Here is a 12,433-nt window from a genome sequence, read left to right as displayed (position 1 = left end):
AAATTTGTAACTGCACTTGTAATCATTATTTTAATTTAATATGCATTAAATACTACTATATGCAAAACCATTATAGATGAAACTGTGCAGTATATATATTATTGATTATAAAATTGTATTCCAGAAAAGTTAGGGAAATGCCTATAAGTATGTGAATTCCATCCCGCATAAAAAATGAACGGTGAATATGCAAGCATAGAAAATAAATGCATGTGGGACTCGCCCATAAACTATGTACACAGCTGCAAAAACTTATGTGTAAACACAATATTATACACGTCCCTATATACATTGTGGATATGTTATTACCTGAATTGTCCGTCCACATGTACTTACAAAAATTTTATTTCGCTTTTTTTGCTCACGTGCAACAATGTAACTGTAACTCATCGTTTTATCATGTATATATATTATCGTCATCATTATCAAATATCATACTTAAAAATCGCATTTAATCTTATATACAATTGTATAAAATAATGAAATATTTTTAACTCAAAATACATTACGTACATATACATTACAAATACATATTTGTTGTATAAAAATATGTAAAAAATTCTATATAATTCCTAATAACAATTATGTATGTTTCGAAACTTATGTACGAAAATTATAGTATGTACATTAAATAGTATTATGTACATCAAATAATAAAATCTTAATTTTAAATCTAATCATATACAAGTAGATAATTTAACATTGAAATTTAATCAAAAAATTTTAGATTATTAATTATACAATTTTTTTCCTTTATTTTATTAAAACAGGAAAAGTCTTTTATAATATTATATAATGTAATCTGTAAAATTTTCAATATTTTTGTTTCATAGGAAAATAATGTAACAGATATAATAAAATAATTTTTACTTACTACGGTAAGTACATTTTTGTTTTTCTTACATTAATTTTGTATAAAAAAAAAAAAATAAAAAAATTATAATTTACATATAATATAATGAAAATTATTAATTACTTATATTTGAATAAAACAGTTGTAAAGAATTGTGATCATCTATAACTGTAGTTTTTTTTAATTATTTTCAATATTAAATTAAATTTTGTATGTGATTAAAATTAAAATTAAATTATATTAAAGTAAATATCAGTTTATATTAATCTTAGAAAAATTATATCTTTTTCTTTCCAGAAAGTCTAATTTTCGCGTTTTTCACCTAATTTAAGCAGTTTATCGATTGTTCTCATATATATAGTTTTAAAAGAATATCAGATTTTTGTTTGTACTTTTTGAGTACAATTTTATACGGCAAGTCTCATACGTCGATGAGAGTAATATTGCCGTTACTTTTTTGCGCAAACTTTTGCAGACTCATGAGCCAATATAATATGTAAGGAAGGAACATGCAAAGACTCACGTATAGGTAGTAGGGAATAGGACGGGTAGATCCGAAGGGACAGAACCACAAACCTCTTCTGGTACCATCTCGAATGTGATGACTCAGGAAGGAAGCCAAAATCACCCAGGAAGTGTGTTCCAATATGAACGGAGAATGGAAAGTCTTAGATAAGGAATTTAAAAGTACCCATGAAATAATAGGAACCGTAGTACAGTGCAAGAACGGCCGCTTCTGCAAATGCGTGGCGTCCTGAAAAAAATAAGATAAAATTAAGAACAGAAGTAGAAAAAAAATGTAAAAAGAGAGAGATGTGCAGACAAGAGTTACATATTTATATAAATAATAAGCCATATAATAATATAAATATAATAATAATTTGCAATAAACAGTATGAAATAATTTAATTGAGATAATTCCATAAATTTTTATAATTTACTTTTACTTTTTCTTTTTGTTACATTTATATATCAATTTTAATTAAAAAAAATCATGCTTATTTTACTTTTATAATGATTATTTGCTATTTCTGATTTCATTTGAGCATACAATTTTAATAATATAATTAGAAAAAGGAAGAGTACTTAGAACACTAAATATATGTATATCAACTAATTTTTTATATTAATTAACAGAAATAAAAAAGAATAATTGATATATAATCAGGATTAAAACACAATCCACAAATTGTTCTACATAAAAACTAGTAATATAATATTTAATACGCTTGATCCTATGGTCGCACGAAGTTTATTTGATAAAACTGTCACGTATTTGTAATATTGATGTAATATTTATTTTCTATACGTAATATGATAATCACCTGATAGTTTTCTTGGTACTTCAGATACTATACGTTTAATTACTATTAATATTTATTCTGTGTAATTTTATTAATACGTTAAATACAATACCTGTAACTGTGATCGCACGGAGTTAACTTGACGGACTTGTCGTCCTTGTCGGAATTTTTCCACTACCGATGCGATATATTTATATCTATGAATAATTCAATAATCACCCGATATTTTTTGGCACTCTCGATAGTTTTTCACGGTACTTCGAATACTTTGTTTACTTGCAAATAATATATTTATTCTCGGTTAATCAAATCGTAACTCAGATTTGACGAAACAAATGATTTTTACGATCATATCATGACATAATTACGACTAATAACGATCACAGCATTAATCACAATAATCTATTGACTATTATTTTAATATTTACGTTGCTCTATCACGATTATATTTTTATATCACAAGTGTCCCGACCCCGACGCCATAAATAACTGCGCGAACTGTAAACTGAATGAGCGGGAAAAAAGATCATTCCGATTCCGAATTCGGATTTGATTAGGACCGGTCCAATTCCAAAGTTTCGTGATTCTACGCGAAATATGGCTTCATCAAATCATGACGTCATTGAGCTAGTTTCTATTATGCGCGATACACATATACGATAAATTGAATATAAACATGAAATATCAAAGCGTATATTTTATTATATATTATATATTATTATATTATATATTATAATATATATTATATTATATCGCTTATTATATATTATATTATATCAAATATAGAAAAAATATAAAATAATTTTTATCACTAGCTAACAAGCCTATTGAAATACTCAAATAATTGATTTGTCTCTTGATAGTATATTATAAATCGAGCAATCCATTCGTGTATATATATATATATATATATATATATATATATATATATATATATATATAAAATAATGAGAAGTTCAGACTAACCTTCGCGATAATCAAGGCGATAAATACTAAACGTAAGTAAAAAATAATTTCTGCGAAAACTAAAACAAGATGAGCTTGCAAAAGACTAGGGCTCTTTTATCGCACAATTGGGTCAAAGAAAGATAATTTTTGCATCTATTACTTACATGAATGTGCCAACTGCGCGCCTCGATAAAATGATCCAAATCGATGAAGGACGCCAACAGGAAGCAGGAGAATATACTATTCAGATTGCGGACGAGCGGCTTACGTGACAGGACGACGATCAACGTCCACGTGAGACCGCCCACCGTCGCATGCGTCATGTTGTCAAACAGCGCGCGCTCTGACTCGTTCTTCACTGATCTGAGTCCGTAATCGCCGAGAATCGAGCAACCGCCGATTGCGCACGTCAGGAGGGCGCGTGACCAAAGCTCGCGCCACATTGCGCACAGTATCTCTACAATTGTGATCGCTAATTAATTAATGATCACGTTCGATTGTAATATCGAGGTTACGCGGACAGCTTCGGGGCTTCGACAATTGTAAACTGAAACGTAACTAGCGTAACTTAGCGACAATTCGCCATCATGATGACGTTCTGCGCGCGCAAGGAATGTGCGCGTACGTAAATAATGCGTAATTAATTTTTCGACGTTGGTATCCCTGATACGTCGAGCTTCGCATTCTTGTCGCAGGGGGACTTCAAATTTTAAACGCGATAGACGCGATCTTGATTTTTATATATCTATGGTTGATCGCTTTTATTCTTTTCTATCAATTCGAAATATGTATCGAAATATTATATGATTCTTTAGTTTTCTTAAGCTGTTGATCATCTTTTGTCTAAAAATCGCTTTTTGAGAACCAAATAATCAACGGTCGTTTTTCTAAAGCGTTCGCCAAGAATCATCGTGAAGTTTCCCGCGAATATAAACCACTATAAATCACTATCTATATAGAAAGCTTTGGTTGCAATCCGTTGGGACGTGATAAGAGACAAGCGCTATTTTGACTCGACTCGACTCGATTATTACGCTTTCGTTCATCGAGGGGAAGCTGTTCTCTCGACACATACTTTGAAGATCGTTTCTTTCAGAAATTCGAAGGAGAAAAGCCGAAAAATTATATCAAGATGGTAATGACTTTAATTAATTTATTGAATAATATGTTTTTGTAATATTATCATATATGTGTTGAGTTTGGGACGAAATTTAATTCGAGTATCATATATGCTATTGTTTTATTTCTGTAATGACGATCGCCTGGCCATATTATATTATAAATATTAACTATTTTGCCGGTATTGAAATTAACACGTGCATATTAAATACACAAAATCGTAAAAAAAACGCACAATATATGATGCTTTTTGTAGGATCTAGTTTATTATTTTGATTGACTCGTGCGATCAAAAGACAAATGCGTACCAAATAATAAAAATTGCTAAAATTATTTCCGGTAATTAGCAATAGCTTGCAGATGCCGCTTTTTATCGTTTAATCTCTGTGCAGATCAAACAAAAGTCAGAAATCTTTTCTAACATTATCTCTCTATAAAATTTAGATAAGATTGTAAAGTTTAGATGTGTAATAACTCAATTTGGAAATGATTCTTCAAAAGAGAAAGTTCGAAATATATAATGTTTATAAGTGGGGTTTGGTTTTATATCTTTTTCATTTTGATGATTAGATTAAAAAGTGACTACTATTTGTAACATAAAGTCTTAATTTGCTTACCTTTAATAAATTATTTTCCATCGATTACCTTGATCAGCAACTTTTAAATTTTTAATTTTTTTATCTAGTAGTATAGAACTTCAATTTGTTTTACAGTCAGTCACTGCCAAACGAGAAGAGTTTCGCGTCTATCTAGAGAGGTGTGGTGTCATGGATGCCCTTACAAAGATTCTTGTGTCACTTTACGAGGAAACTGAAAAGCCACCTGATGCTTTGGAGTATCCTTTTTTAACATATATTAAGTAAAATTAAGCCTTAAGAAAAATCTTTATAAATTATTTTTTATCATATAGATATATAGAATATATCAATTTTGTTATTGTTTTTATAAGTAAACATGTCATAATTTGTATAAGTAAACATTTACTTTCTAATTTTGTATCAATAATTATTAAGAAATAGTTATTTCTTTAACCATATTATAGATATATACGTAAAAATCTTGGAGGTATTGTAGATAATTCTTCGGAAATTGACAACTTGAAGAAAGAATTAGAAGAGTCCAAAGCCACAATTGCTGAATTGAAATCAAAACTAATGAAATACGAACAGAGTAAAGACGACATGACAGAGTAATTAAGATGGAAAAATATATGTTCAACCAGAGTTCATGCTAGTCCCCTTTGGACACTGACTTTTTTAAAGTCAGTCTGACTACTATATATGTGCCTTATTATTACTATAAATAACACATTTAAGAAAATTAGAATATAAGCTAAATTACTAAGTTTTGTATAAACATTCCATTATGCACATGTTCATTTAGTCATTCTTAAATAAGAATGGAAACTTAGTTCTTAATTTTCACACATTGTTTCGTCTCTAAAAACAAATTTATCGTGTGAAGGTACTTGTTGAAGTTACATACATACTTAATATGTTGTTTATACAGAATAGATCTCAAAGTACAAATAAATATTTCTTTTACGTTTATTATAGGGGACTTGGATTTTTAAATATATACACTTACTGATAGTTTTGATAATTTGACATTTGACAATTTTATTTTAAAACGATTTTTTTTTGTTGCATTTCATAATTTGTAGATAAATGCAAATAAAGTCAATTTCATCAATGTGTTATAATAGATTATTATCAGTATTAGTACTCAAAATTGTACTCAAAATTCATTTCTGAATCCATACATGTTTGTAGTAATGTATATATTAATTTGACAGATTTATAGTTAAATAATCTTCCAAGTCTTAATTTCAGAATCTTCAATGATGCTCTGTACACTCAAACTTTATTCTTAACATAGATATCCTGAAATGTAATGATATTAAAAGTATTGTAAAGTAAAAGCATAATAGAAATTTTTCTCTATACCAAAATATTAGGTACCAAAAAATTCAATAGAAAATCTATGATTTCTTAATTACCTATCGGATTTTAGGCGAATTTTATATAGTAAGATTGATAATCTCATGTAGGTTTTGCTGCTTGTCTGCGCTTTACTTCCCAATTATAAATACGTGCCATATTCACTTCCATTGTTGTGAATTGATCTCGAACAAAGTCTAGATCATGTTCTACATATCCTAAATTTTTCTTGGCTGCCTCGATATTTTTGGTCAGCACTTCTTGCGCATCATCTAAAGTATATTCTAGCATCACATTAGCACCCAGCCATAAACATACTTTATCTGTAGGTGGTATTATGGCTTTTGCGTACACTTGCTCCGACAATAAAAATTGCGTTTCTAAATTGTGGCTGTTATTTTTTTCAATTTGCAATTTCTCGATCATCTCTAAAGATCTTTCTAAATCTGGTATTTGTGCCTTTAATCGTCTTCTCTTATTAATCAAATTGTATTCCATAAATTTATACTTTCCATGGCTTTCATCAAATTTCCTGAGTACTTTGTCTACAGATTCATTTTCTGGTTTTGCCATAAAAGCTTCAACATCATCCTGAAATTGTGTAATATGAATGACTCAATAGAAGGATACAATAAGCTTCAATAAAAGATATTTAATTCTAATTTTATTTGTGTATGTGTGTATGAATGATGCAAATAAAAATAAAGAAGATGTAATATATTTATCATCAAAATTATTGTGCAAATAAACCATACAAAATATTTTGTGGAATAATCAAGAAATATGAAATAAATAATTAATAAAAAAAAGAGTGAATAAGAAAAGAAGGAAACTTCTTTTTTTTTAAATTGTTACACAAAATTCGATCAATCAAAATTTTGACAATTAATACACATATAAAAAAATTATCTTAATTAGATAAAGATGTAAAGTTTTGAATCCTAATTTTCTATTAATTTTCTTCGGATAAAAAAAAAAACGTTTACAAATTAATCAGAATGATTGGTTATAAAACAATTAAAATAATTTTAGAAACAATAATTTTGATGTAAATATATGTAATAAATATATGCATAAAATTAAATATTAGTAAGTTATTCTTACTACGAAATCGGCTTCTGGTATTCCAGCATAGGATTTTCTATCTTCACTCAGCTCGATTTCCATTTTATTGTCTTCCATCTTGATTCTGCTCTGTCTATACTATATATAGTGATGTACAAATACAGAAGCTCTTGCATTCGATTTAGTTTTTATGAAACATGATTCATAACTTTAGAATTTGATACATAAAAAATATTTCCAATTAATTTTCTTTTTTCTCTAATAATGTTTTCTTTTCAGACACGTAGTCACTACATATATTTATTATCAAAATTCGTATTATTTTGTAACAAAAAAGATTTCATTACTCATATTTTCTAATAAACATAAATAATTATATGAAAAGGTAAATTGTTAATAATCATGCATTTTACGAGCTGACAAGTGTATATTTTTTTAAAAATTACTAAAATTATCTTATTTTATCTAAAGCATTCTTGTCCAATTCCTGCGTAGATAGTTAGCAGTTTTGAGAACACATCTCTTTTTTCTCTTTCTCTTTCTCTTTCTCTGTTTCTTTCATTGCGGCTTTAGTTACCAACTCGCTACCATTGATTTCCATGTTAGAGAGTAAGCCTGAGAGAGGTCGTCGTTTTTAGTATAGTAGCGTTAACTACATTTATTTCAGAATCGACAAAACTATACCAGATTCATTTTTTGGTGGCATGATAAAACAGCTAGTTGGTGCAAGTCCATACTAAATACATAATTGTGGAAAATGTGGAAAAATATTATGAATTTAATGTTTTATTAGCTGCGCATGATGTTTTGTCATTCTAGTAATATATATTACAGAGATAATAAATTATAAAGTATTTTTATGTATACGCGTATGTAAAAGCTATTATCGACAAATTTATAAAAACAAAATTTTAATTATATTTTTCTATAGTTTTAATTGTTTTATTGCTTTTCAAGAAGTTTTAATTGTTGACAGCGTTAAATTAATTTTTTCACTTTTATGGTCACCGATAATAGTATCAGCTGTCAGATTTTCGCAAAATGTCAAAAATATGCGATATCTTGTGCAATATTGTTTTTTTAATAGAAAATGTTAGAGTATTTTTTTTTATCTGGAATTCCACTCAGAATTTTAATTAAAAGGTCGGAAATGCGATAATAAAATATTTTCCTCGAAAGATTTAGATATATATTTATACGATGTTAATTAAAAGCAACTAAAGCACTTTTTTCTATATTATTATCTTTTTCACTTTTATTTTATTAAAAAATATTAATATAAAAAACATAATTACAGTATCTGTCTTGACTTTTCCCCTTCGACTTGTTCGGCATGAATGACCCTATCTGTAATTTTTATTAACATTTTTGAGTGAAGCAAGTTTAAGTATCCTTTTGAGAATGATAAAATTAATTTATAATGAAAAATAATAATCTAAATTTGATTCATTCAAAAACACTGTACCGCCAGTAACGCTCAGATTCATTAGAGTGCCCAAATCTCCTCGTCTTTCAAATGCCTTCGCTAAAGTACGTGAGATACCATTAAAGAAAAAATTTTTATTAAAATTTTTTAATATGCAGGTAAAATAAATAGGCTCTACAAATTTGTCAAAAAAAAAAAATATAATACACGAAAAATTTTATAAAATGTATATAATATATAATTAGAAATTATATAATGTATAATCACAAAGTAAATTACAAAAAATTTAAAATATATTATACAAAGTTTATTACAAAATGTATTACTAAACATATGTTATAATTAATTCTATATATTTAATATATAATTAATTATATTACAAATATATATTAATATTTCAAATATATATTACAAGTATATATTATAAAATATAATACAAAGCTTGATATAAAATGTAATTTAAAATATAATACAAAAGAATTTATTGTACGGAATTACATGAAAAAAATAACCGAAATATTTATATAATGCAGAATTCACTAGAAATTTTTAGATCAAATATGGCTGATAAGCAATGATTAATACGATATTTATGATTAATGATCAACTAGAATGCTGCAATTACGAAGCTTATTAAATTTTATATAATGCAAACAATTATGAGCAAAAGAATTGTTAATAAAGTTATCAATAATTTTATTGTAGAAAATTGTAGAAAAAAATACTTGGACTATCAGCATATTTTGTGTAGATTTTAAAAAAAAATAATCAAAAAAAGACTAAACAAAGCTTTGATGTAAATTATATTAAATTCGGCAGGATAACTAATATTTTAATTTTTATAAATTAAAAATTGTGTGTGTCAGAGATAACAATTTTTTGGGACTTTGAAATATTGTATAAACGTGTTATATACATCATAACGAAACAGCCCCGATGCTAACGTTCAATCTCAATTAGAGATCCACCCGCACCCCACATGTGCATTCGTGTACATTTGTGAACGAACGGTCCAACGAACATCACATTTATCATTGACTCAGGGCGGATTCCTCCTCTTTGATACCCTTTATTGGGCCTAATAGTCCCAATAATTGTTGGTGTATCAAGAGTAAAGCAGAGTAGATCTGAACTAGAGTACCGTCTAGACAACTCACGTCTGAAAGCCGTTCCATTCACTTCACAATTGTCTTGTATGCAAAACAAACGTCGAACTATCATCATATACGAAATAGACGCCAGTTTCATCGAATTAGCATATTATTAGCTTTGTCACATTTTGTGTCAAGCTAAAGCCCTAAAAAATATTCTCGATTGAAAGCGTAAACATCAGATAAATCATAATGTGCTGTATATATTTGACATGCGACATTTTTTTCAATCAGTAGTCAACAATATATTTGATTTTATCAAGTTAGTCTTTCGTCTTTCTTGAAAGATTTTCTTATCTTGTCTCTTTATCATGAAATATGAAAAGAAATATTATATAGAAATTTTTACATCTATTTCCCGCAGGAACACATTTACAAAATAAGATACTTGTTATTAAAAATTAATTCTTTTGCCTGCAAAATGTAACATTTTAAAAAATAAAAAATGAAAAGTTATACATATTTTTATCAAGTTACTTTTTCATTAAATTATCTTTTCTGAATAAACATATCATAATACAGTTTTCTGAAGGTTTAAATAAATTATACAACATAAAAGTTAAATTAACATCATATAAAATATTCTACAAAAAATATTGAGTTGCAAAACCAATCAAACATTATTACGGAAAACTGTATTTTGAAATTGAAATCTTTATTAAACTTTTCAATATAATATTAATTAATATTGAGTTTCAGGATCGATTATTACAAGCTTTAAAGGTAAATAAAAAGAAGTGAATTTTTAAATACAAGAATTTTTTCAAATTATATTGATATTAAGATAAGCAGGTGGTAAGATATTTTTCACATATCTATTTTAAGGCAACAAAAACTTTGATTTTTGCACATTATTAAAGTATGAAAGAAATTAGATAGCGTACATCTACTCTTTGAATAATCCAATGATTACAACGTCAACCAGGAAGGATTAATTCCGTTCTTTCTACCGCGACTTGCAGGAACGTGAGGTAGATCGGGAGCGGAGATCGAGAGCGTTTCGGGGCGTTTTACGCGCAACACGGACGCGAATCCAGAGCACTGGCATGTTATGAAACGATAGCACAGATCCGTGGCACGTTCAGTTAGAACCTCAATGGTTACAGGTTACCTAGGGCTTCCTGCGGAAATGGCCAATATACACCTCCGACCTCCAACTCACTCAGCCTCTCGCGCGCGCACATTCGTATCACGCTCCTGTCAGGCGTACTGTACCCCATGCACGATCTCCCTGCTGGTTCGCTCGACACGCACTCGTTATGGCTCATCATCATGATCTATGCGCCTACAACAAACGTTACATCCTTAATCCGTTCTAGTTGGCTCAAACCTACGCGCGCGTGCTACGCGAAAAAACTAACGTCATTACCTTTCCAAGATTCTGTCTTTATTAAAGAAAACAAAACGTCTCTCTCTTTCAGCATATTTTGATGGGAAAGCATCGAAACTTTGCTATAGTTAATTATTTGTTATTACAATAAAATCTAATTTGTGGCTAAAGAGCCGCAATATTGTGCTGAGTTTGTTTGTATTTTTTTACACATTCCAACAAATTTAATCTTATGTTAAAGCAAATTATAATCTACTCTTTGTAAATATATTTTAATAATGCATTTATATAAATTTATATTTATAAATATTTATATAATAAGGCAAAACCATTACTGCTTTGATAGCGAGATAAGAATCAATTTGTCATTATAAAATAAATTTGCAGATTTAACAAAATTACTTTAATAAATAAAATTAATATTTTCAAAAATTATTTTTCCTTCAATAACTGACACAATTTATTACGATAAAATAATATATATATGCTGCATTAGCAAAAGATACATTGTTTACAGGTGGTCGATCTGGTGAGAAAATAAACTAATTGTTACATAAAAATCGCGACATTTTTTAAGGAAAATTTAATCTTTAATATATTTATATCTATATATGAATCAGTATAGTAATAAAGTTATTTATAGTAATAAAATTATTTATCCACAAATTTTTATTTCATAATATTAAAATATAAATAATAATATATTTTTGCTCAGAAGACAGATATATGACGTACCTAGACAAAGAATTCGCATTTGTTCGTCTGCTACGAAGTCAAGCAGCGACTGAGACATTAACACGTTAAGACATTAGGACGTTAATACAGATCTAAACTGGAGTATCATGACTAACGTGCATTCGTATCGCATAGTTTCCCTCGTTGTGGCAGTTAGCCGCAGATTCTAGATTTGAAAATTATTGTATCTTATTCTATCCTATCTATATCTTTCAAACATGTACATATATATTTCACGCATGCACGCATAGTCCATTTCGGCATTTAATATTACAAAAAATATGACGGTATTTATTTAAAAAGCACTGAGAGAAGAAGAGACATTTTAAATATATATATGCGTGCGAGGAAGATATGAAATATTTCAAAATTGCATATGTAATTTTTCAATATTACATATGTAATTTTTGTTTACTCACACTTTCTATGGTACTTTCGTGAAGAAGAGAAGATCGAATCTATCGATTGGATAGGCGTGCTTGGCAAAGAAAAGACTTCAGGTCATCGCGAAGAAAGAGAAGTGTCAGTTAACAATGGCATAAATACAGTCTGACTTTCCGTT

At 28.2% G+C, this 12,433-nt stretch overlaps 3 protein-coding genes across 3 annotated transcripts; 1 reads left to right on the top strand and 2 right to left on the bottom strand.

Moving 5' to 3' along the window:
• Nucleotides 1-848: 848 nt before the first annotated feature.
• On the bottom strand, nt 849-3,683 carry LOC126856312 (transmembrane protein 267). Its single transcript, XM_050604725.1, has 2 exons — nt 3,270-3,683; nt 849-1,607 (listed from the first exon to the last, which is right to left on the bottom strand). Exons 1-2 carry the CDS (start codon nt 3,546-3,548, stop codon nt 1,275-1,277), a joined length of 612 nt encoding a protein of 203 aa, XP_050460682.1. The 5' UTR covers nt 3,549-3,683; the 3' UTR covers nt 849-1,274.
• A 272-nt stretch (nt 3,684-3,955) lies between these two features.
• On the top strand, nt 3,956-5,777 carry LOC126856326 (c-Myc-binding protein). Its single transcript, XM_050604741.1, has 3 exons — nt 3,956-4,240; nt 4,938-5,059; nt 5,267-5,777. The coding sequence occupies exons 1-3, from the start codon at nt 4,238-4,240 to the stop codon at nt 5,415-5,417; spliced, it is 276 nt and encodes a 91-aa protein (XP_050460698.1). The 5' UTR covers nt 3,956-4,237; the 3' UTR covers nt 5,418-5,777.
• A 37-nt stretch (nt 5,778-5,814) lies between these two features.
• On the bottom strand, nt 5,815-10,696 carry LOC126856316 (prefoldin subunit 3). The gene is made up of 4 exons (XM_050604728.1): nt 10,691-10,696; nt 7,269-7,367; nt 6,224-6,755; nt 5,815-6,107 (listed from the first exon to the last, which is right to left on the bottom strand). Exons 2-3 carry the CDS (start codon nt 7,344-7,346, stop codon nt 6,267-6,269), a joined length of 567 nt encoding a protein of 188 aa, XP_050460685.1. The 5' UTR covers nt 7,347-7,367; nt 10,691-10,696; the 3' UTR covers nt 5,815-6,107; nt 6,224-6,266.
• Between the last annotated feature and the right edge of the window lie 1,737 nt (nt 10,697-12,433).

This window comes from Cataglyphis hispanica, chromosome 18 (genome assembly GCF_021464435.1).
Source record: "Cataglyphis hispanica isolate Lineage 1 chromosome 18, ULB_Chis1_1.0, whole genome shotgun sequence".
Lineage (NCBI taxonomy): Eukaryota > Metazoa > Arthropoda > Insecta > Hymenoptera > Formicidae > Cataglyphis > Cataglyphis hispanica.
This window is presented reverse-complemented; position numbering and strand designations above follow the sequence as displayed.

Excerpts from the sequence above, each read along its gene's own strand:
- LOC126856312 (XM_050604725.1), bottom strand. The coding sequence starts at position 3,548 with ATGTGGCGCGAGCTTTGGTCACGCGCCCTCCTGACGTGCGCAATCGGC. Across the intron at positions 1,608-3,269 it reads CGCGCAGTTGGCACATTCAT|GACGCCACGCATTTGCAGAA; the intron begins GTAAGTAATAGA and ends TATTTTTTTCAG.
- LOC126856326 (XM_050604741.1), top strand. Across the intron at positions 5,060-5,266 it reads AAGCCACCTGATGCTTTGGA|ATATATACGTAAAAATCTTG; the intron begins GTATCCTTTTTT and ends ACCATATTATAG.
- LOC126856316 (XM_050604728.1), bottom strand. The coding sequence starts at position 7,346 with ATGGAAGACAATAAAATGGAAATCGAGCTGAGTGAAGATAGAAAATCC. Across the intron at positions 6,756-7,268 it reads TACCAGAAGCCGATTTCGTA|GATGATGTTGAAGCTTTTAT; the intron begins GTAAGAATAACT and ends ACACAATTTCAG.